This window comes from Sceloporus occidentalis, unplaced genomic scaffold (genome assembly GCF_023333645.1).
Source record: "Sceloporus occidentalis isolate IW3139 unplaced genomic scaffold, rSceOcc1.0.p SCAF_3, whole genome shotgun sequence".
Lineage (NCBI taxonomy): Eukaryota > Metazoa > Chordata > Lepidosauria > Squamata > Phrynosomatidae > Sceloporus > Sceloporus occidentalis.
The window spans coordinates 160,344,005-160,370,291 of NW_028316983.1; the positions used below are offsets into that span (position 1 = coordinate 160,344,005).

Sequence of the window (26,287 nt, forward strand, 5' to 3'; positions counted from 1 at the left end):
AGTGAGGGAGTATTTTAGTGCCTCTGCTGCACAGCTTTACTGTTGTTGTATGCCTTCAAGTCATTTCTGACTAATGGCAACTATCACGGGGTTTTCTTGGCAAGATTTGTTCAGGGAAGGTTTGCCATTGCCTTCTCCTGAGGCTGAGAGTATGTGACTTGCCCAAGATGACCCAGTGGGTTTCATGGCCAAGATGGGAATCAAAGCTGGTTTCCAGAGGCATAGTCCAGCATTCAAACTAGTACACCACACTGGTTCCCCTACGCAGCTAAAAGGTAAAGGTTTCCCCTTTCACAAGGTTGTTTAATTGTGTCTGACTGTAGGAGGTGGTGCTTGTCTCTGCTACTAAGCTGAAGAGCCAGCATTGTCTGAAAGCAACTCTGTGATCATGTAGTCAGCATGACTGCATAGAACGCTGTTACCTTCCCAACAAAGTGGTACTTATTTATCTACTTGCACTTTTACCTGCTTTTGAACTGCTAGATTGGCAGAAGCTATGCAGCTAGGTATACATAAATGTTAGGTAACATAACAGATCATATAGGATTCCAGCAACTGGCTGTAAAAATGATCAAGAGTGAATTACCAGGGCTATTATACAATTACTGAAATCATAGCTGGGTAGTTATATTGATTATATTGACATGTGGCTGACATTCTTGTTGGCATTGTTATGGCATTCATAGTATGTAGCTTCTCCTTGTTCAGAGCCAAAGTTTGCAAGGCTTGTCTACACAACCTCTCCCTCAAGATAGCTAAGCAGTAAGGAGAGGCCTGACAACTCAAAACATAAGATTCATCAGTGGTTCCCTCAAGGAAATTAATTGGTTTCATGTTGAACTGCACATCTTTTCAACATGCAGCCTACTCAACTGTAGTTACTTATGAGTGTAGCAAGTGATTTCTAAGATAATCAAAGTGGGCAGGATATGGTATTATTTTCTCAGCTATGGTGGTCTAAAGCCATATGTCTGAATATATCAGCATTTCATAAGGCTAAATATAAATGGGACAGAAGAGTGTGTGGTGTTCCCTTAGAGTACAGATTCCATCTTCATTTGCTCATGGAAAATAATATTTTGGTGTATCTGAAATGATAATTTGGGTCACAACTTTTAAAGCTTGAAGTGCTACCAGGGGTATTATGGATACCTTAGAGAAGCACTTGCTCTGTGTTATACCCAAGCCTTGGGCTTGGCTATGACAAGCCCAGTAGATTTCAAAATGTGCACAGAGTACAGTTTTGCATACTGCCAGAAGTTTCTAAAACCTACACAACAAATAAATCACAAAGGTTTCTTGCATACTGACTGAAAGCAAACATTTTTCTCAACAGGTCATCAGAGTCATGTTTCTTAGTCAAGATGCTTCATTTTACTATAAATTTGAGTGAGGAATTAAAGAAGGGAGTTAGCTGGAAAGCACTTGAGCAAATGAGTCATGTAATTCAAGCTCAGATTTTCCCATTTCACTCTAAAAAAGTCTTTGGTAGCTGCTTCAAGAGCTTCTGGGCTTAGCATAGATCAGACAGCTTTTTGTTTGTTGAAATGCAGATGCCATAATCTCTCTATGATTTTTGCGGCATGTAAGCAAAGAATATTTAACAATTTCAAGTGGCATTCATTACAGCAGGTACAGATTTTTAACCTAGAGTTACAGATCTATAACTATTCTGTAGTCAGTAAGACTACCTCAATCCCACCTCAGCTCACCTCAATAGATCAGGCAAAGGGGGTCCCATTCAGCTTCTGAGACTACAACAAGCCTCATCTGCTGATAAGAGGTAGAGGCAAATGTCATCTTCACTCTCTCCCAGAAGCTGAATGGACCTCCTTCACCTGTTCTGGCTGCTGGCTTTTAAGGTGGGCTGGACAAGGTCAGGCCAGGAGATGTTACTTAATTACATTTATGTAACTAAGGACTTTATCACACAAGCCCCATTCTCACCACAATCACACAAATAAATGAAAACGCAAACATACCAGTTTCATGAGCAGCCATTATTGTACATTTTCACAATCACACAACTGGGGCAGCTGCTGCCATCACACTCTCTTTCACACTCCTCCAGTAATCCTGCCTTCCTGCCCTATGCTCTACCCAGCATGCCTTTCATTTCATTTCATATCATTTTTTTTTAACTTTTTTAGCTGCAGTTCCAATAAGTTTAAAAAGAAAGAAATGAAACGAAACACCAAAACAATGAATCAGACTGCTTGGGAGGAGGACTGCAAGGAGGAGGGGGCACAATGGGAGAGGAGAAGTCTGTGATGCCACGTGACTGCCAATCTCGCAACTGCCCTGGCAATGATGTTTTGCACTTGAGCAGTCCTGAGACTGCCACATGATTGGGAGCAATTGACTGCTTTCCCTCATCAGTGAAAAAGGATGCCCTAACCACACTAGGCATATACTCCAGCTATAGGTTGGAAACATTGTTGTGTGATAAGTATCAGCAAAGGTACTATTTTGTGGCTACAGTCATGATTTAAAAGCTGCATGTAATAATCACCTCTGTAGCTGATGCAGAATTTCACAAATTACTTTAGAAATCTTCCATTTAGTTCTATTTTAAATCTTTAACATTTCCTGTGAAGTCACTCTGTGGCCACAAGAGGTATGATAAGTAGAAGACTTGAGAGGATCTGAGTATAGTTTAGGAACAGAGGAAGTGCCTCATGTGCAGGGTAACCAAGCTTCTCCTTTCCCAGGACATGTCCTACATTTCAGCCTTCTGTCCAAGACGAATTTCAAGATGCCCTACATTTTGGGCATGACTAAGAAGCATGAATTTACATTTATATTGGTGTTTTTAGCTTTTATTTTGTAATGAACTGCATTCTTCTTGAATGTCCTACATTTTGCAGTGCCTTGTTCTTCTTTATAGAGAGGACATATCTGGTCACCCTGTGATTCGGGGAGGAATTAGAGCTGATAATCATAAATACATGAAACAGCATATCCCAGGAATTTGGGGGAGGCACTAGAGCTGAGAATTATATGAAACTGCAAATCCCAGGAGTTCAGAGTGCCCAGGCATCCTCTTTTCTTAGGATCTGCCATCCATTTCTCCATGTACCAACGGCCTGATTCTATGGACATGGAATCTGGACATCTGGTGACCCTGCATGCCGAGTATGAGCACTGTCATGGAGCTATAGTCTCTTAACATTTCAAGAATGTGATTGACCAGATATTAGTTTCTAACATAACCCTTTCCTACTCTGAAACCACTGTTTCAGTCTTACATTGTTATGTTCATTCATCCACATATTATATAAATTAGCTTATGGCTGCTGCTATACTACAGAATTAATGCAGTTTGACACCATTTTAACTGTCATGGCCCCATCCTATGGAAACCTGGGATTTGTAATTTGTTGTGGCACCAGAGCTCTTACAGAGAATGCTAAATAACTTGTGAAATAACAAATCCCAGAATTCCATAGCACTGAGTTAAAGCAGTGTCAAACTGGATTAATTCAGTGAAAATGCAGCCTCTGTTTCATAATTGCATTGAATATATCATGTGAGAATTTAACCAATACTCAGGTTACTGTTTGTCACACAAATCCACACATTACATGAGCTACTTACATGATGGCATGTTCAGATCTATTTTAGGCCTGTGGTGATGCCACTCCAAGACCTGTTCCATATGCAACTATAAGATTTGTGGACACAACTTTGGGTGTCTATAGAAAAGTGGTCTGAACAGTATATAAATGAATGAATACCACAGAGAACCTGACTTTGTGTTTTGTAGAAACTGGCCCACATTTCTGTCATGTACAAATGAGACTTACAATTTAGCTAAAAAGGAAGGGATTGCACAGCCTCTGTCTTGTTTTGACATGTATCAGCAGCAGCTTCATGGTACTTGCAATCTGAGATAAGCTTTTTTTAGCGTGATGGTTCACTCTCCTATTTTTAGCTCCTTGTTAGACATGATCTGAATAATTTTCTTAAAAGGCACTGGTTTGAAATATACCTATAGTACAGATGGATTACTTCTGAACACTAACCTACCGTATATGCTTGTGCATAGGTCGACCTCGTGTATAAGTCAATGGTAGATATTTTGGGGCCAAAATTCTGGAATTTTATATGACTCATGGATAAGTCAAGGGTAAAACTTAAGGGCATGTAACCATGGATATAAAGGATGTCCTAATCCTTCATCTTGCATCTTCCTAGCCTGGCTGCCCTCTCCTGGCTGGGAAGAGGCTTGGGAAGTGAACGATTGCTCTCCCTGCCATCTTGTTACTGTATTGACTCATGTATAAGTTGACCCAAGTTTTTGGGTCAATTTTGTAGTCTATATTTTTCAACTTATACATAAGTATATACGATAAGCTCCAGAAAGCTAGAATGCTTGAAATAATCCAGTATTCTTCTGTTCCACACATGTACAGATATAGAGAAGAAATAGTTCGATATATTGAACTAGAGGCGCTCCTTTCCCAATTGTCTACTACCAACTTAATGAAGAATTAGATCATACATACAACTTGAAAGCAGGTAAGTTCTATGTATACCTGCAAGTTTGCCCATTTCACACCAGTGATGAAAGACAGCCAGAGTGTGACTTCTGCTCCTATCTCTACAATTAATTTGTACAAACAACAGCTGGAAAAATTAGGGTTTTTTTGAACTACAGTAATTACTACATCCAGCTTTTAAGCCACAATTACAGTTGGATAAAAGCACCTGTGGCACTACTTATCTCATGACAATGCCTCCACCCCATAGCTGCTGCTAAATGTGGTTAGGGCATCCCTTTTTATTGATGGGGGAAACCCATAAATAAACTCACAATCGCATTAGTGCTTGGATGTGAAATATCACTGCTGAGGCAGTTGCGATATTTGCAGTCATGTGGTATCAGTGTCTCCTTCTGTCTCCCTGTCCTTCCCTCTCCTTTGCTATTCCTAAGCAAGCTGATTTTATATTATTATTATTATTATTATTATTATTATTATTATTTTAAAAAACCTTAGATTGCATTAGCAGAACTCTGGAACTGTGTGAAAAAGTGAAAATGAAAATAAAGTGTAAAAGAAAAACCTGAAAGACACACTGGGTAGGGCATAGGGCAGAGACACTTGGTTAAGGGGGAGTGCAAAACAGAGTGCGATGGCAGATGCAGCCACCTTCATGCAATTAACAAGACATGTGATAATGGCTGCTCTGAAACTGGTATGTTTCCATTTTTATTAACTGGCACAATTGTGGTAAGAATGGAGATTGTGTGGTAATGTCCTACAGCTCCCAGAAATCTCCTAGTGTCATAGCCACAGACACCGCAGATAGGAGCATTATGGTAGTGGTAGTGCCAAAAAGTAAGTTTTTCAGGCTCTAACAAGCAGAGCTGCTAAATGGTGCTGTATTTTGTTGTGTGGAATGTGGTTGTATGTGTATCACAGGATTCCTTACTGAACGGCGGATTGCTCAAATTAAAGGGATAAACATATGGAGGTCCATGTATACATCTGCACCTGCATACCCCATTGCAGCGCACTGAGCACTGTTGACTGGAACCACTGACCCTCACTACCAGATACTCTTAATCAATTGTCAATTAATTTTAGTGTCATTTTTTTCATTCTAGTATATTTCTTCCTTCTCCCCACAGTCTTCTCCTTGTCTTCTGTCTTGATAGATAAATTTTTTTACACTGCAAACATTTCAATTCTTGAAGATACTGCTATGTGGGGCCAATTAGTTATTTGAGCAACTCATCAATCATCTGCCACAATAGAATTTCCACAGATCTTCTACAATGAAAACCAGACTGTCAACATAGTCTGTGTTTAACAGATTAATCTAGTTGCTATTTGTAAACTCAGTTTCTGATGTAAGATCCTATTCTTACAGTAGAAAGATGCACTCTTATGTTTATCATCCTGCCTGATTCCTGAGATCTTCTGAAGAACCACTCCTGGTAGTTCCATCTGAGCCTGAGTGTTTCAGTATATCAGCTCCCATCCTATGGAACATCATGCCAAGTGAGAACAGGTAAGTATCTACCTAATTTTGGTTTTCCTCTTCACTAAAGATGTTTCTTTTAGATAAGATGCTTCCTGTTTGATAAATTCCAGCCAGAGTTTTGTTTTGACTGCATTATTTTATTTAGTGTTTAACTAACACAAAAATCTGTTTTGAAATCTAGGGGACTGAGCAGTTTTATAAATTCTGTAAAGAAAGCGTCTAGAGTAAAACAACAACAAAAAGCGCAGACAATTCAAAACAACATCTACCAACTATAATTTAGCACTACAAAAAGATTACACCCATCTTGTTGGAAATAAGATTTCTTCCTCCCTTCGATATTCATTCACCCTCCCCCCCCCAAGTTAGATTTATGAGGAGCATGGGAAAGAAGCTGTAACTTGTCTTGTTCTCACGCCAGCTTCCAGGAGCCCTGGTGGTGAAGTGGTTAAATGTCTATACTGCAGCACTCACTCACAAACCACAAGACTGTGAGTTCAGTACCAGCCAGAGGCTCATGGCCAACTCAGGCTGGCATCTTTCTGAGGTCGCTAAAATGAGTACCCAGCTTGTTAGGGGCAGGTAGCTTACACACATTGTAAACTGCTTCGGGAATGCACTGATAAGTGGTATAGAAATGTACTTGCTATTTCCAGCATTTTACTCCTTGTTCACACTTGGCATGAAGTTGGGAATTGTCTTTTATGAACACATTTTTATATGAATTTAAAAATCATAGCTACTCACAGATGTTCTGCTGTGTCGACATCCAAGTGTTTTTCTTTACCATTTGGTATACTGTGGTCAATAACTATGGTTTCAGTGTTGGCTAAACAAAATCCATTTGATCTCATGATTTCTATGGGGGAGGAAAATAAGACATCAAAAATAAGAACTAACTGGACAGACACATGTGTCTACCCAACAATCAAACCAATGCAAACCAAAGTTTAAAATTAACTTACTGATTGATCCATTGAGTTATTAACTTCCTATTTTTCTAGTATTTTACTTAACCTTCTAGATTCCCTAATTAACACAGATGTTAAAAATATGACTTGGTGAATCAGGCTATTAAAATCTAAAAGAGTTTGCTAGGGTAGGTAGCTCTCTCTTTGTCACATTCAGTAAAGCAGGAAGGCCTGCCGGCTCAGGAAAATTATTAGAATTGAAGGGAATGTGTCACATGGGTCTGTTAGGCAGGTTAATCTGTCTGATTTCTTTGGTAAGATAGCAAGGAGGAAGGAGAGGCAGAGCAAGAACTTTCTGGAGTCCTAGTCAGATAGGTTTGTGAATCCAAGGAAGAGCAAAGTTTGGGAAAGAAGAAGAAAAAGAAGAATGGAAAAGAAGAAGAAGAACAAGAAGCAGCAGCAGCAGCAGCAGCAGCTCCAGGAATATGTGATTTCTTTGGCTGGTAGAAGAGTGAAGGGATGGCTTGAAGCCGCCCCTGAAAAAGCCGGATTGGGGCCACAGCAACCGCATGCTGCGGCCTCAATCCATCTTTTTGCCAGCCCAAAAAGAAGTGGCATTTTGGATAAATGGCTGTGAGCTACTTACAGAGTGTGAGCAGGTCTAAGCAATCTTTCTATTTTGTATCCTCCTAGACACCTCCCTTTAAGAAAAATATAGACAAACTGGAATGAGTTCAGAGGAGAAGAGAGTAAGGGTGGTGTCAAGTAAGTTTTCTGAAGGAAAACTGAAGAAACAGAAAATGTTTAACTTGAAGTAGGTAGGACTATGGGGATATGATAACATTGTCAAGTATCAGGAGGTCTCTCAGATGAGGACTTATTCTCTGATGTCCACCAGGAAGCACTAGATGAAATAGACTAAAATTCTTTTGACTTGTGGTTCCTTCTTACCGGGGGTGGGGGGAGTTAAAAAAGAGCCTGTAGACTTCTCATTATTCAATTGGTGTAGGAGGCTAAAGCTCTGCTTCTTTGAACAGTAACATTTTTTTTACAATGGACTGGAAGGAAGGAAGGAAGGAAGGAAGGAAGGAAGGAAGGAAGGAAGGAAAACAAGGAACTCTTGGATTTTACATTCTAGGGTTTTTTGTTTGTGTTTCTTTTTTGCAAAAAATAATGTGAGACTTTATCTAATTGGTAGAGTATTATAAACTCAGGCACTTTGATCTATGAACCCCTAAAGATTTTGCTCACAACCCACTTGCCTACATAAGATTAAATGAAATCTTCTCTTATTGATGGTTTCAAAATATTCTCAGGATTTTCATTCAGACATAAAGCTGCAGCAGGAGAAAGATCCTCTTTTGTTCATTCTGAATTCATTGTTAGCCTCTTTCCTTTTCTTCTTCCCTATCAGTTTCTGCACGAAAGGTATGACTCATTTTCTGCAGATAAAAACTGCACTGGGGAAAAAAATTAAACTCATGACAAGAAATTGTTTCCCTGGACTAGTCATGATTTTAATTTCATCCTTTGCAATCTGGAGAAAGACCATTGGGGAAGTAAGCTTTTCTTCAGTGGACACAAAATAATTCCCTTCCCTTTCCAGTCTTCTTTGGACAACACAAGTGAGCAACAAAGTGGAGCAGATCTAGTATGAAATATGAGTATAATACTAGTTTTCCCTAGTATTCCTAGTCCACTGGGACTAGTAGCAGTCACTGCAAGGGAAATGTTCCTTGCAATCTAAGACTGGACTAAATCTGGACTAAATGAGACCTACCTAGAGTAGATCCACTGAAATAAACAGGATTTAAATTTGATGTGACTAATAGCTTTTGCTTCACTTCAGTGGGTCCACTTGAGGTATGACTAATCTTGGAGTTAACCTGCTACAGGGTAATTGAATCCTTGATGAAGAACACCATTTGGGATGAGGTACAAACTGCAACATTGTCACTGCGTCTGGGTAATTATGCAAATATTTTTATGAAACAATTGAAGGCCATAAAACCTTTTTAAAATTGTATGCTGGTTTTATATGAATTTGGCATCCTAAATCCAAAAATGACCTCAGATTTGCTCTACCGCGTACAGTTTTTTCACAAGTTGCTTTGACATTTCTATACTGTAACATATGACTGAATGAAATGGTCCTGCAAAGAGTAAGAAAGGGGTTAAAGTCTTCTAGCAGGCGTTCAAAACACTTTAATTCACTGACATGAAACACAAAAATCTGTTCAAAAGCACTAAAAGAAACTGCAGTACAGCTTCAGCATTCGCATTTAATCAAAGCTGAGTAGGTCTGTGTTATTTGTGATGTTTTGACTTTAATGAGGCAAATATTTAGTGGTGAATCTCTTCCTCAAACAGGGTGTAAAGCTCTAGTGTTTAGGCTCATCAATTATCAGGATAAAACCTGCACCTTTTGTGTAGGTATTTCTTTTAAAAATTTTTACAGCTCAGCAGGATGTATACTGAGAACAACCATTCTTCCTCTCTCTGTGTGCAAACCATGTTTTTAGATATTCTCACATCTGAATGTTCCTGGAAATTCCATTAACTAATAGAACTATATGCTTAACATTTGATACTCTCTCAGTGTAACCAGATAAAAAGGGATTTTAAAGTGCTGTGACTCAAAATGGTCAGGCAAAGGTAGTAGGATTATATAAAACTAAGGATCTAAAAAGAAGCAAAATATAAAAGGTTAGCATTCAGTATTGAAATACTAAAGGCCACCCTGAGCAGACCCACAGCTGCCCTGTAGACTGGATGTGGCTCTCAGAGGATTTCTTTCTGACTGCTGAGTGGCCTCTGTTCCTCACCCCAAGCCCTCCTCTTGATTTCTATGATGGCTATACCAGTGAGTGAGGGGAGGCTGTCTTCCTCCCAAACCAGCAAGGAAAAGCATAAAATTGCAACCACTAATACTTGATCAATATTTGGACCTTATCATGAGAGTGGGGTAGGCCCTAACTCTTTGCATCCCACTGTGGTCCCAGGGCAGGCTAGACTTCCATTCAAACGGGGAGAAAAATCCTTTTCGTTGGGTAATGGAAATTGCAAACAATGTGGTTCTGATGTGCACTGGAACCACAGTGGAAGGAGAGGCAAATGGATACAAATTTGCCTCCAAACTGTGAGCCTGCACTGAGGAGGTCCTCTTCCACTAGAACAAATGGAAGTTTTCCTCCACCAATGGGAATGTGTGTGGGTGAGTGTGCCTATGCGTGAAAGGGAATGGGTGAATGAATAGGATGTGCGGTGCATCTACACTGTAGAAATAATGCAGTCTGACACCACTTTAAGTACTGTAGTGCCATCCTATGAAATGCTGGGATTATAGTTCTACAAGGTCTTCAACCTTCTCAGCCAAAGAGTGCTGGTGCCTCACAAAACTACAAATTTTAGGATGGAGGTAGTTAAAGTGGTGTCAAACTGCATTGTTTCTACAGTGTATTTGGCTGTAAACAGATTGGGGCTGGTGTGTGTGGTCATGTGAAAACAGTGGTCACACTTTTGGCTCCAGCCCCAACCACATTTATTTAGAATGTGGTTCCTGTGTGGAATGTGGTCCAAGTGTGTATGTGGAGTTTCCCTACACTTCCCTGGTAGAGATATTTGGTGGTGGTTGTTATTGTGTGTTTTGAAGTCGTTTTTGGCTTATGGTGACCCTAAGGCAAACCTACTGTAAGGGTTTTCTTGGAAAGAATTGTTCAGAGGAGGATTGCCTTCCCTTGATACTGAGAGCGTGTGACTTGCAGAACATCACCCAATGGGTTTCGTGGGTGAGCTAGGAACTGAAACATGGTCTCCAGAGTCATAGTCCAACACTCAAACCGCAACACCATGCTGGCTCTCTTAGAGATATTTTGTAGCAACTAATTAAATTAAGGAAGATTTGCTAGAGGTGGATGAAATGGCTGCCTCATTATCCCAAGTTGTCAGTTTAATAGACTGGACTGTTCTGTTCTTTGCTCTAACACCAGCACAAAAAATGTGCTAGCAATCTCTAATCACCTTGTGCCAAGTGCCAAACCTCCCACAGTATCCAGTTTCAAAGACAATTAGAGGTTAGTGGGATATAGTGAAGTGATTTTCACTTTAAGACATGAAATCCTTGGATAAGCCTTAGGAAAAAGAAGAGAGTAGAGTGAAAGGAACTCTCTTTTGAACCATACAAGTGGGCTGGTGAGAAGAAATATTAACTAGCATGGCTTGTACTACAATAAGGTGATAATTCTTACCTGATATTTTAACTGGACTTTGAAAACTTGGTTGAATTTTGTGGACATTGTCATTTTTCAACACCTGGTCTAGAGGAGATCTTTCGAAGAAGGTGAGGACAACTTCAGATCGAGAATACTGGAGAAAAAGAATCAAGGAAATGCTTATGGAGGAAAGGAATCCCTTCTAAGAGGTAATTCTCATGGACAAACTGCATGTACCTTATTCTAAACATTTATTTACTGAATAGTGCAGCAAGTCCTAAGACTGGTCATACAAGTCTCAGGATCAACAAAACACAACATCAGTAGTTCCATGCATTCAGAGATGGAATTGCCCCAGCACACAAAACAGATAGGGAATGTGTGGACTTCTACATGTTGCTGAACTGCAACTCTCAACATCCCTCACCATTAGCTGTCTTTGTTAGGGATGATAGGAATTGCATTCCAAAACCAGACAAGTTTCCACCCCTAGCTAAGTCTGGAGGAAAGACACATTCTGACTCTAAGAAAGGAACAGAAGGAGAGGGGTCTGATTTTAGCAAAGTGCAGCAGACAGGTGAAGATCACCTGTGTCCACTATTTCATAGAACCATATAATCACAGAATCATAGTTGGAAGAGACCACAAGGGCCATCCAGTCCAACTCCCTGTCATGCAGGAACTCACAATCAAATCACCTCCTTCTTGCCCATCTTTCTGAACACTTCTCTTTCAGATGAGCAGCTGTAGAGAGAAACACCATCTCCAAAGTTATAGAGAGGTTAACTGTGAGTGCTGGATATTGATGACAGCATCCTTACCTATATCCCTACTTTCCAATAAATCAGAACTCGGAAACACTACTTTTTGGATGAGAACTCCCAGACTCCCTTGGGCCAGGGAGCTATTGGAACTGTAGTTCAAACTGTGGCCCTCCTCCACAGTAACTGAAATTTTTTTCCCCCTTAATAGCTGGAACTGCTTTCCTTGTGTCTGGTCTTGAGACTACAGATCAAATTTGTAAACCTGGCTGCTGCTCTAGTAAATAAATGCCTAGGATAGAAGAGACCAAGAGTCACAGCATCACAAATCACATTATGTGGCTTGTGCTACAGACAAATTAGTCTACTGCTTTAGAGAGAAACTACATAGTGCAAATGTTTTGATTTCAGACACAACTTGCATGGGCTTTAAGTCACACTGAATACACACATACAGTTCTTCCTTTTTGAGTGTAGCCACATTGCAGAATTAAAGCAGTTTGACACCATTTTGACTATCATGAGCATGACTCTATCCTACAGAATCCTGGATTTTGCAGTCTAGTGAGGCAGCAGCACTCTATGACAGCCCAGTATGAATATCTCACCAAACTACAAATCCCACATTCTTTATAATAGAGTCATGGCAGTTAAAGTGGTGTGAAACTGCTTTAATTCCACAAACCTGGTAGTCACCATGCAACACCAGTCAAATTATTTGGCACCTGACCTGATATGCACACATACACACAATCACCTTACAAGTACATCTCCCGCTTCATGGAAACAAAACTAAAAACCAGAGTGCTTGAAACAGCTCCTTCACTCTGCCCAATGCTAAGGATGGCTCTACAGTTACAGAGGATTAAACTCTACTTTGGTGTCCTTGTTGTCCACCTTTTTTTACATTACCAAGAGAAGCAAACAAAGCTATACAGTGCCTTTTTACTCAATGTTTTTTAAATGCTTCTGTATTAAAAATATATAGATGCCTATGCTTGAAAGAATACATGGCCTCTGAAGCTATTCCTTGTTGCCTGCAATCTGACTGGATAATATTAAAATGAAATGAACCACATGCTCATATCGATTGAAGATACAGGCTACCTTGGCCGCAGACCACACCTAAACTACCTTATCCTCACTGAATCACACTTTCTCTTGCACTGAACCAGAAATTTGCAAATCTAGTACCAAAAAAGTTGTATAAGGGATACTACTACAGGCTGGATATCCCTTATATGGAATTCTGAAATCTGAAATATTCAAAATGAAAAATTGTCCAGATGGGTGGCTGAGACAGTGACACCTTTGTTTTTTATGGTTCAGTGTAAACAAACTTTGTTTCAAGCTCAAAATTATTTAAAATATTCTATATAAAATTAGCTTATGTTTATAACATACATTAATTTCATGTTTAGGCTTGGGTTCCATTTCCAAGCTATCTAATTATGTATATGCACATATTACAAAATCTGAAAAACTCCAAAATACAAGACAATTCTGGATATTTTGGATAAGGGAGACTCAACCTGTAGGAGCACCTCTGGTGATTGGGGAGAGACAGAGCTTGGAGAATTCCTTTTCTGGACTACAACCCCTAGAATCCACCACTTGCCATGATGACTGGGGAGCTTTGGGAATGTAGCGCAAAAATCAACATTTCCAAATTCTGCACCCGGGGGGGGGGGGGGGAGCACTAAGCATGAATGAACCATATATCCTTAGAGAGCTAAGTATTTGTTGCTTTGTCAAAGATTGAGATCTTTCTGTCTTACAGTGCCTCCCACAGGCACATGCAAGTCTCCCTTTCCCCAGAGAGAATGGAGAGCTCATTTCCAAGCTATGTGACTCAACTCCTCTCCACAAAGAGATGCTTTTAAAAACAGTAAAAATATTCTCAAAAAATAAAAATAAAAAATATGGGTGGAGAGAATTATGGCTGTAATCCTATGCTTGCTTACTTGGGAATAAGCCTAATGAAACTCAGCGAGACTCAGGGGCAAGTGAAGTTTGGACTGCAACCTCCAGAATCTCCCACCCAACAAGGCCACTAACCATGCTATCTTGGAAATTCTGGGAGATGAAGTCCAAGAAATATCCCCTTCCAAAGCTCTGGGGCCAAGCTATACATTGGGCTTAGTGTGCAGCTTCACCTTATGATTCTCTTTTAGTAATTACAGATACAAGAATGATACATAGAAGGCCATCCCTTCACTCACAGCTATGGCCCTCCTGAAAATCACCTTATTAACATGGCCCAGGATGTTATCTAAAAATTACCACTAGTTTCACTGGAATTTTTAAATAACTAATGTAATTAGCTTTGTTGGGGCTGGCTTTCAAGAGTTTTAAAACGAAAGGTATAAATCTCCCTCTCCCATTTACTGTGACTCCACCTACAACCAATCACTCACATGCATGTATAATTACTTAAAGATAATCAGAAGATAAATCTACAAACTAGATATTAATTGTTGACATGCAGTTGCCTCTTGCCTCTGGATAGGTAGGCACAGAAATTGTACTACAAGAGACAGCACACATCAACAGGCTGCCAGACAGACAGCGAGTTTGAGCTATAAAACAACAAACAATATAAATAGACACCCCTGGAAGTCACCAAGATGCAGAAGGTTGTTACAGGTGCAGAAGCTTGAATTGCTGCCAGTCAACACAGTGATGCCTTCTACTTGTTGCATTTTTGTCATAAGCTTCCAGTGAAGCTCCAGTATTCAGAATAATATCTCCTCCAGGGGTCCTTTTGCAAGACACAGTTATAGTATTATGATTCCATCTTAACTGCCATGGTTCTGTCCTACTGAAAAATAGGATTTGGAATTTAGGAAGGAGTATTTAGAATTCTCAACCAGAGAGCTGTAGTGTCTCATACAGCTACAAATCCCAGGATTCCACAGGATGAAGCCAAAGCAATTAAAGTGGAATCATAACATTATAATTTTGTAGTGTGAAATGGCCACAGGTCTATACTGACATACAACTATTCCCTGACCATATGGTGGCCTGGGCAATACAATTACTGACATTAAACTTAGAAGATTTCTTCTTTCTTCCTACACCAGTGGCTTGGTCTTCCTGCTTGCAAACAGAAAAGGGAATAACTAACAAACTTGGGAGAGGATCATCACTTTTATACATGTCTGGTATCTGTTCTACTTACCTTCCAAGGCATATTTATAATATTCTTGAGGAGCTTCTCTACTTCATTAAGCCTGGTTTCTATGTCATGAGACTCTTTGATTGTGATAAGTCCTGGAATTGAAGAAGAATAACAGTTTTTAGGGTAACTTGAGGGTAGATGGGCAGAGAGGAAATCACACATAGGCACCAGTTCCCCCCCCCCCCCAAATTATATCCGTTTACATTGAGATTTAATATTGAAGATCTCCTGAGAACTACAATGTGGATAAAAACTGATTTGACAGATTTAAAAATAACAACAGCAACATGTCTTGCGGCACCTTAAAGTAGAATTACTAAGGCATAAGCTTTTTCAGGCATTACATCAGATGCAATGAACAAGTTACGTTCATATCCCTTAGTCCCCTCCCAGTTTATCAAAACTGGCCTGTTGCAAGTGATAGCACAAAACAGGTGGGTGGGGGCAGATTTTAGATTGTAAAGTTGCTCTTCCTTGAACCTTGTTGGTCATATGACTGCAAAGTCTATCACTAGTGTGCAGCTGTGGATGTCATATCAGTGTGGCAGTGAAAACAGTTCTCTGGTTTTGTTAAAGGAGGTTCTGAATCTCACTCTCCAAATAGTGTCAGAACCATGGATTGTTGTTGTTGTTCTTGTGTGCTTTAAAGTCGTTCCTGGCTCATTGCGACCCTAAGGCAAACCTATCATGGTTTGGCGTCCCCACACTGCAAGCACACACCCCATTTGTTTGCAATGGTGCATGAGCATATGCAGATTTCCCCTTACCTGGGGGGATCTGGAAATGGATCCCCACATAAGGGAAGGGCCCACTGTATCTGTCTTTTGTTATTATTTGATACATGCTTTTGAATGCTAAATATGAGTGTTTTGATATTAATATTAATGGAAGATTGTTTACAATTTTAGTACAGGTTGAATATCCCTTGTCTAAAATGTTTGGGACCAGAAGCGTTTCAGAGTTGGGGTTTTTTTTCTTCAGATTTTGGAATACACAACTAGCATAATATGTACCTGTACTGTATTTATGACGCTGGACAGAGATGCGAGGCTGGAGGGAGATGCAAGGATCTGTGAAATGGCAGGAGGCTTGGATTCCCACCAAGAGCTACACCTGGATTCTCACCATTTCAGAGCTCCTAAGTCCAGTCTTGTGTCTTTTGCCTTTGAGGTAGCAGCTGTGGATGCAGCATTCTTGCTCATTTATCTCTTTCAAATCACTCATTGCATTTATTCACTACTTGTGTTGTGTATGAGACATGAGGCTGGAGAAAGACTGAGGATCTGAGAGACGAAGGAGCAGGAACACCACAGCCTCAAAGGTGGAAGCAGGCAGCTGATGGCAAAATGTTTTGGATTTTGGAGATTTTAAAATTTTGGATTAGGGGTGATCAAGCTGTAAATACTTGTAAAAAGAAGACCATACAAAAAGTGTTCCTGAATCCAAGCATAAGAGAAGAGAGATAGTCATTTCATGGCAATATGAAACACATCCAGCAGAGGATGCTACAGCTCCACATTACCCAAGAGGTCCTCAAAAATTATTGAGTGATGATTTCTCTGGAACATGTTCCAACACAGCAATCCTATGTTATCTATTTAGAAGTGGATGCCATTGCATTCAGGAATGTCAAGCCAAGTAAAGCATGTTTAGAACTGTAGCCTAACAGTGCAATGCTCTGCATGTCTACTCAGAGGTTAAGTCTGATGGCCTTTAATTACATTTATACCTTGGGTGCAGCCTAAATTGTCTTTCACACTTTACAGTTTTGATACTTTGTTCTTACTTTAATTGCTATAATCTCATCCTATGGAATATTAGGATTTGTAGTTTGGTAAGGCATTAAAGTTTTCTGGCAGAAAATTCTAATTACCTCGCCAAACTACAAATCCCAGGATTACAAAGGATGCTAGCCACAACAATTAAAGTGGTATGAAAGTGCTGTAATTGTGCAATGAAAGAGGATAATCCATCTCACTGCACCATGCAGAAAGACAACACACAAGAAATCTGGTTGTGAAGTAATGTTGCAAAGCAAGCACTATTTTTATAACAGTCCACAACAAAAATATGTGATATGAGTGACTTAAATAGCAAATTTGTTTGAGCATAATATTCAGTTCTTGGCTGGGGTATGCGTGTGCATGGCTTCAGGTTGCCTGTCAACTTTTCTTAGGCAAGGAATACTCCGAGGTGGTTTTGCCAGTTCCAACCACTGAAATATAGCCTACAGCAGTGGTGGTGAACCTGTGGCATGAGTGCCAGAAGTGGTACTCAGAGCCCTCTCTATGGGCGCACACACCATCACCTCAACAGAGAGTTCGCCAGAGTTTGTTACTAGAAAGTCTGAGAGGGACATGGCACTTTGTGATAAATAAGTAGGTTTTGGGTTGCAGTTTGGGCACTCAGTCTCTAAAACATTTGCCATCACTGGCCTACAGTTCCTGGTATTGTTTGGCAGTCTCCCATCCAAGTACTATCCAAGGCTAACCCTGCTTAATTCCCAAGAACAGAAGAGATCTTGTGCCTTCAGGGTATTTAGGTTGTTGCTCAACTGTAGAACATCATTATTCTTTTCATTTTTATAACATAAACAATTCTGAAATTTTATGGAGAAAAATAAATGAGTAAATGAGCAAAGATTAAATATCTCTGTCCCTACAAGAGTAAAATCTAAAATCTAACACTTGAGAAGAAAAGTCAACAGAGACTCTAGGGTGGGGGAAGGAAATGCAAACACAAGCCAAAGATAACAGGGGAATGGATATATGCAAAAGATGCAACACTGAGTTAAAACCATGTTTCAGTTGGGATGAGGATTTAAGCTAGAACTAGGTAGTTTATTACACGAAGGAGATGGGGAGTTTATCTGCAATCGGAAAAGGTCTAGGTGCTGAGAGACCTTTCTTCTTGTCTGTTGAGAACCAGCCCTAAAGGGGCGAGAGAGATCCAGCAGTGCTGTCAGTTTCAAACTCCTCGAGTTCTTTGAAGGGAAGCCATGGCAATTAAACTAGTTTCAGGGTAGCACAGACATGTCCTAACAAAACTTGACAACACATTCAGATTCAAGAAAGAACCTTTCTTTAGCTCAGACTGGCTGATGAATCTATGATGATTCGATGATTCTATAAGCTTACTACTGGATTCTCCCCAACACACACACACACACTTTCTTTTCTGCTTGCTTGCCTGTGGCATATAGCTTCACATAAATCTGTGGGGCCACTTAAATATACTAGTGATGGGAGATGCTTAGTCCTCTACTTGTTCCTGGAATATACCTCCCACCATCCATCAGAACAGGCCACACTGTCTAGGGCTGATGGGAGTAACAGTATATCATGTGGAAAGGCCTCTGTTCCCCACCCCTACATTATATTCAGTTTTTGCATTATATTATGCCAAGACTTGGAAAGTTACTTTAAAATTACAATTCCAAACCCCCAGTAGATATTTACTGTTGGAGTTACTTTTTAACTCTTTTCATTCTTGTTAGCAACTGAAATAGTAACTTATAACAAGATGCATCAGAATGCTATAAAAACTATGGGCATGCAGTACAACATATACTTTAGTAATGTGGTCACAAATATTCTGGAACTATTTAATTACTTTTACAAGGCAAAAAAATATTGAGGTTACTTCTTATTACAGTTATACTCATAACGTAATTGAATTATGCCTTAGTTTTTGCACAAAGGAATTAACTGCAAGTAACTTTCCAGTTGTAACAAGTTCCTTCCAAGTTGCCACCCCACTTTTGTTATATTTTCCTTACACCTGGTGACTGAGTCTAGCTAAACATGACTACAATTACTATACAGCATCTCTGAGGCATAGCACTGTTAATTATGTTTCTCATCCCTGTCCTATGTTAACTATCTAAATGAGTAATAATAAAATGGACAGATAGCTTGGAAGAAATAATGCTGTTTTGACATATACAGGTTGAGTATCCCTTTATCCAAAATACTTGGGACCAGAAATGTTTGGGCTTAGATTTTTTTTATTATTATTTTGGATTTTCAAACACTTGCATAGACATAATGAGATAGCTTGGAGATGGGATCCAAGCCCAAACACAAAATTCAATTATGTTCATAAGGCTTTACACATACAGATGGTAATTTTACACAATATTTTAAATAATTTTGTGCATGAAACAAAATTTTGTGTACATTGAACCATCAGAAAGCAACGGCCTCACTATTTCAGCCGCTCATGTAGACAATGGTTTTTGGAGCATTTCAATTTTTGGATTTCTAGATAAGAGATATGCAACCGGTACAGCTACCCACCTTCAAATTGTCAAACATGCATGATCTTGACAAAAGTTTATATATTTTTTCTGATATCCTTGCTCTGTTGAAGAAACTGTTTTCTGTGGGTGCTGTGCCTAAGGTTAAACTACAGCATTTATAATTATCAGTTGAAATGATAGCAACCACCTTTGAAACGGATACTTTTTCCATAACTCAGACTCTTCCACTCGTATATATAATTTCAGAAGCATGAAGATCTGTGTTTAATATCACCAGGCCTACCCAACCTTACTGGGGCTCCTCATTATCTCCCAGCCATGGAAAACAGAACACTGGCTCCATTTCATTTTTCTGGGCTCTGAGATTTCACCAAGCACTGCATTAAATACTACCACATTAAACTGCCTAGCCATAAGGGCTGGACACTTAATGTTATTCTAGAATATGTTAAATTACAAAATCCAACCCTGACAGTAACAAGTGAGAACTATCTAACACACACAGCCTTGTTTATAATAATACAGGCTAGAATTTGCAGACAGCTTTTGATGTGACAATTTATATGGTTACACACATGCATACAGAACATATAGGAATTATTTCTTTAAATTCTTCTCATGACACCCTTCCCTGTTCTATAATTATACAAAATAAGATGAAACCATGAAGTATATTTCCTTGAACTGCAATCAAGAATTCATACAGTCAACAGGAAATGCCACTACAGACTCTCACAAAGAAAACAACAGCAGTTATGCATTACAAATTAGGGCCTATCCCACATTGTTGCTAAAAAGAAAGCCTTTGCACTTTATAAAGCAACATCTAAGCCTTTTTGTGGAGACACAAAACGTAGAAACATGGGAAAGGATCTTAGGAATGGCTGTTTAAGAAAGAGTCACTGGGAGGTCACATGCTAACCCAGATAAACAGATCAACTCATGTAGAGCAACATATGCATGTCTCTGTCCAAATATAAGAGACAGGCTTCAATGTAAGAGATGATCTCTTGTGGGTGAGGAATTGTAATCAAATGCAAAAGGGTGGGGCAAATTTGCTTGCTGGGTCGGGGAGAAGGGTTAGACACAGGGAAACTTTGCTGTGAATAGAGAACTGTCCTTTCTTTGCTCTTTTAAAATTCAGGCAAGATGTCCACTATATAAAATCCTTAAGTGTAAAGATATGACAGGAAAATCAACTCATCTGTGATGTAATGTTGGAAGAGAGTTGTATAGATACCATGGACTGAATAAACAACAACAACAACAACAAACAAACAAATAAATAAATAAATAAATGGGTCCAAGCACAAATCAAGCCAAGACTTTGGACACATCAAGAGAAAACATGACTCACTGAAAAAGACGATAAGGCATCAAATTTTAGACCAATCAGCTTGCTGAGCCAAATTAGCAAAATGTATGCTAAACACCTACAAACTAAATTAATGGATTGGCTTGAGTCAGAGAACATCTTGAACGAAGAACAAGCAGGATTTAGAGCAGGACGATCAACGATTGATCATGTATTATTGTTACAACATCTGATAGAAAAATATTCCAAAATGGGCATCTCGCTTCATGCAGCTTTCGTAGACTTTAAAGCTGCCTTTGATACTGTTCCCAGATCTAGATTGTGGGAAAAACTTATGAATAGTTCAATCGACAAACGGCTTCTTCTCCTGCTTATTAAATTGCATGAGGATAATCGGCTGAAAGTGAGATGTAGTTCAGCAGGCCATATGTCCAAAGAAATCCAAGTTAAGATCGGAGTTAGACAAGGATGTGTTCTAGCCCCTATTCTGTTCAATTATTATATAAATTCCTTAGTTCCCCACTTGAATAAGATCTCCTTCCACCCTCCCAAAATAACAAATAGACATGTAAATCTACTTCTTTATGCCGATGATGTTGTCATATTATCTCTGACTCCCATCGGATTAAGAAGAGCTCTGAGGTCGCTAACCACTTATTGTAGTGAAGAAAGATTAACAATAAATTGTTCTAAAACTAAAATCATTACCTTCTCCAAGCAACCCAGAAAAAGAAATTGGAAACTGGGAAAAGAAACTATTGAACAAGTTAAGACATTCAGATATTTGGGAATTGTGCTTCAGGCCACGGGTAATAGAACTGCACACTTGGAATATGTTTCAAAAAATGCACAAAAAACAGCTAATGCAATCCAACAATACTTTTTTTCTAAGGGAGCCCAATTTATTCCAGCAGCAATTAAACTCTTCCAGGCTAAGGCCAGACCACAACTCTTATATGGCGCTCAATTGGGCCCTTATAACGATCTTATGCCCCTTGAACGGGTGCAAAAAAATTTTTTAAGGAAAATCTTTCAAGTTGGTAGCTGTGTTCCCAACGTGGTATTGAGAAGAGAGGCTGGAGTTAGTAAAATTGAAACAAGTATGTGGATTTATGTTTTATTCTATTGGCTCAAACTAAATAAAACCTCAGATGGACTAACAAAATATATCTTGACCGATACCTATAAATCTTACTGGGAATCGGCCATAAATAAGAAACTATTATCTATAGGCCTATCAAAAGAGTTTATTCTAGAATTAAATCTCGATCAGGCCAAACTGTCCATAAAGCAGAGATTACTCGATATAGAAGGACAGATAGAGACTGCTGCCTTTCCGGGGCGCATTCTAATCAACAGATCAATTTCTATGCTGACACCTGCTTCATACTTGTTCCAAATTACATTACCTAAATTTAGAAGAGCTTTCTCTTTAGCCCGCTTTAACGCCCTCCCTTCAGCGGTTCTAGAAGGAAGATACAAGAAAACTCCTTTCAAAGCACGGCTTTGCCCTTGCAATAACTGTGATATTGAAACCCTTGAACATACTTTCCTGTATTGCATATTCTTTAAAGATATCCGGTCTCAACTGATCATCCCACTTTTAGAAAAATTCCCAGGAAGCTCAGACACTGTACTTGTTTGTAATCTCTTGAACAGTCAGTCGCCTAGTGTTGTATATACAGTGGCTAAATTTTGCCACATCGTATATAAAATACGCCCCCTCATGACGAGATAAAACCTCGAAGGCTAATAGAAAGTGTTACTCACACAGGCCAAAATCTGGAAATTATCAGAGCTAGAAACATATTGTGTTACTTAACCTTCGCTGCTTTAGCTGCATGTATACTCATTCATTTTTTATTTTTTATTCTTAATTCTGTTTTTAACGTTTTATTATACAAGTAGCAATGTACAAATAATACAATTACATTCTGTTTTTGTATTGCTGCAATTGCACTCTGTACTATATTGCTGGTCAATGACCGAATAAAATTTTTTAAGTAAGTTTTTTTTTTAAGTAAGACGATAAGGCTCAATAAAACAGAAGGCAGGAGAAAGGGGGAAGACAACATTTCAGATGGGTTGACTCAATCAAAGAAGCCACAGCCCTGAGTTTCCAAGACAGGAATAGGACTGGCAATTACCTGGTCTCTTGGAAGTCTTCATTCATAAGGTCTCAAAAAGTTAAAGCCAACTTGGTAGCAAATAACAAGAACATGATGTACCACATTCAGATCCAGTGATGGATTTTTTTTTAATTTATTTTTGGCATATATTCAGGAATGGGTCATGAAGTGGAGCCAGAGCTTGCAGGATCAAAGCATTGAGATTTTTTTAAATGGCAGTGGTCATGATGTTATCTGCCATTCCCTGCAGGTCTCCTTGTTCCCTCTGAGTTTAGCTGCAATCCTCATAGTAGCTGAGGCAGGGGATTTCCCAAGCAACAATATATGGTTGTGAGCTATTCCTCTTTTTATATGATATATAGATATGTTGGGCTGACTTAGACTTAATTAGGTAATTAGATTGCATGAGCCTTACAAAAGACATACCGTATACACATAGATAAACACAGGTACCTGTATTTTTGGACTCTGTTCAGGGGCATAACTATGGGACCTTTCATGATGCTTTCCCGCACTTCAGAAATTTACAGCTGCACAACTGCTACACAACTGCTGATATATAGAACAACTATTTTAGGTATACAGCATCATGCAGAATTCTATGAATTGGACAACTGACCAAAAAAATAAATATAAAGCCACTGTTTTTGTATTCCATACATGAAAGAAACTCACATGCAATCTTTCTATGCACAGGTCATTGTAACAATCCCTTGCAGACTGCAAGGTGGAGGAGAGAGGTCTGCAGATTCCCTGACATCAGAGCCAATTAAGATCACCACCAAGTATGGTGTAGTTGAGCAATGGACTAAGACTCTGGAGGCCAGGGGTCGAATACCCACTCAGCCATGGAAATCCACTGGGTAACCTTGGGCAAGCCACACTGGCTCAGCCTCAGAGGATGGCAATGGCAACCCCCTCTGATGAAACTTGATTGTATGAATTTGTTATTTATTTATGTGGTTTATGATGTATGATTTGTTGTATATGTTTGTAATAAAAATTAAAAAAAAATTAAAAAGAAACTTGTCAAGACCCCAAGATACGGTCCCCTTAGGGTTCCCTTAAGTGGGAGATTACTTGAAGGCACAACAAGAAGAGATCACCACCACAGTTGGTGGAAGCTGGGGACAGCAATGACAGCCCTCCAGTGGTACTTCCTGAACCCTCTCTACATCCCCTCAGTCAAAGGATGGAACAATGCATGCCATACAATCTGTCTGGGGCCTTGTAAATTAGACTGCCACCCTTAGGCAGTGTGTTTCACTGAAAGCACTGAAGCAACACATCTTGTCTTTTCCTTCAGACAGCTAAAGACTTAGGCTACACCACTACATGGTCTTACTTGTGTGAAGCACCCTATGTGTTGGCCTCCCTCTTGTTTATGCATAGCATACATCAGTCCAAGATTGGCTCCTGTGATGAAGGAAACATTCATTCAGAAACTTAAGTCGTTTCCATGTTCATCTGCCAATTTAACTACTAATTATGATTATCAGTTATGAAGTTCAAAAAGACTTTTATAAGTCCAGAATTTTACTTGAGTCTCTTCTGTCTCTCTGGTCACTGCTAAAAAAAACAAAACCTTTTTATCATGTATCTAATTAGAATAATATGATGATAACATTAATTAGCATGTAAGCTAAAGTCCACGTAAGGCACGCCCGTGTATGACACGGGCGCGCTGTATATGCAGCTACAAGCATGTGTGCAAATGTATGTATTTCTGAATTACTCCTCCTGGCCTCACATTGACATTGCTATGAAGCACAGTTGATGTCTGTGTGTACGCGTGCGCACACACAAATATCCTGATTTTCTGCTCAAAACTGGGATAAATCCCAACTTTCCCCCCTTCAGATTAAAGACTTGAGGAAATTAAAAGGCTTAGATTTGGCACCAATCACCCTGTATTTCATTTGGGCAGCTTGCTATAAAAACTGTGGGACCATTTTATTTGGCCAATATAGATGTTCCCATAGAAGCTGGATTACTGAATTAATGCTGAACACACGAATATCCAACAAATGAAGCAAAACAAAACATTCAACATTCATCTCATAATTTTCACTTCAGTAGCATCTGTTCCAACAGGTGTGGAATCAAAAATAGGACTGTAGCAAGAAGGGAAGAAGAGTTTAAATCTTTGTCTCCACCATCCTCATGAAAACTCCTTCTCCTCTTGCAAGAAAACTCTCATGAGCTCAGAGGATCCTAGATAAGCATCAGATCATCAAGGAGTGAAGAAAACAAGGTTTCAAGGTGGACAACATGTGGACTTCCAGCTGTTTTTGGACTGCAACTTCTATCATCTTTCTCCAGTGGCACCACTATCTGAAGCTGATGGGAGGTGTAGTCCAGTAACATTTGGAAGGTCATACATTATCCATCCCTGCCTTAGTTCTCCTTCACCTGTTCCAAGACTGCTACAATGGAATTAACCTTCTCTTTATTACTTCTTTATCTTAATCTTAGGAGAGAGAGAAAAGATTAGAAAAATGAAAGCAAGCACAATCTTCTAGATGTTTCCTAGACGGTAAAGGCCACCAGGTTCAATAATCTTACTTCCATACAAACATGCTCAGGATTAAAATTTGTGTCACAAAATCATTCAGTAAAAGGAAATAAAGCTATATGAATACAATAGACTTCTATCATTTTCATATTGCTTTAACTATCAAGGCTCCATCCTATGGAATAATGGCATCTGTAGTTTGATGAAACACTACAGATAGACACTAGAGCTCTCTACCTCATGTGGAGTGGTAATTATATGGCTTTCTAAATAATGCTGAACTGCAACTCCCAGCAGTCATCGCCAATTATGCTGGCTAAGGCGGCAGACATTGCTGTCCAACAACATCAGGAGGGCCACATAACTTCCTCTATGACTCCTCTATTCTAAGTACCTCACCAAAGAACAAATCTCTACAGGACAGAGCCATGATGGCTACATTGGTATGAAACTGAAATAACTACAGAGCTTAAATACTTAGTTTAGATAACAATACTTTAAACAAAGTCCAAAATATACAGGGGAAATGAAAGAATGGTATCAAACATGGCATTTGCCAGTGTGTGGGCTTGCTGGGCCCATTCCTTTTCAGAATTGAATTGCTTAAAAATTTTTTAAAAGCCAACCTTGCCAAAAACGTGTTGAGAGTTAGATCATTAAAGAGACTGGCCCTTTGTCTGCCAGAGTGATAGAGACCTGAGTCAGATTTTTTGTTATTAATGAACTGTTGATAGTGCCAACCATAAAATCCGCCATGACGGATGCAGTGTAACAATTGGGAAATTATCTTTATTGCTGCAGCATTGTGACTATAGCTGCTGTCTTGGGAAATGGATAGTTTGCTCCTGCATGGCCACAGATAGCCAGAAAACAGGAAGAAACCTGCAAACCAACATAGAAATATATCAATACAGACACTGTTTATCATTTACTATGCATATATAGATAAGGGGCTGAATTCTGTCTCAATCATACCTAGGGACACAGTGGGTCAACTTTAAGTAGGACTAAG

The 26,287-nt window shown here is 39.3% G+C and overlaps 1 protein-coding gene across 1 annotated transcript in view; it reads right to left on the bottom strand.

The window, feature by feature from the left end:
- Positions 1–26,287, bottom strand: part of PXDC1 (PX domain containing 1) — a 45,721-nt gene that overhangs the window by 5,221 nt on the left and 14,213 nt on the right. The window contains exons 2-4 of the mRNA XM_089516652.1: positions 15,056–15,147; positions 11,150–11,267; positions 6,739–6,850 (exon numbers count right to left, since the gene is read on the bottom strand). Coding sequence (XP_089372778.1) covers positions 6,739–6,850; positions 11,150–11,267; positions 15,056–15,147 — 322 coding nt within the window. The remainder of the gene's footprint in view (positions 1–6,738; positions 6,851–11,149; positions 11,268–15,055; positions 15,148–26,287) is intronic.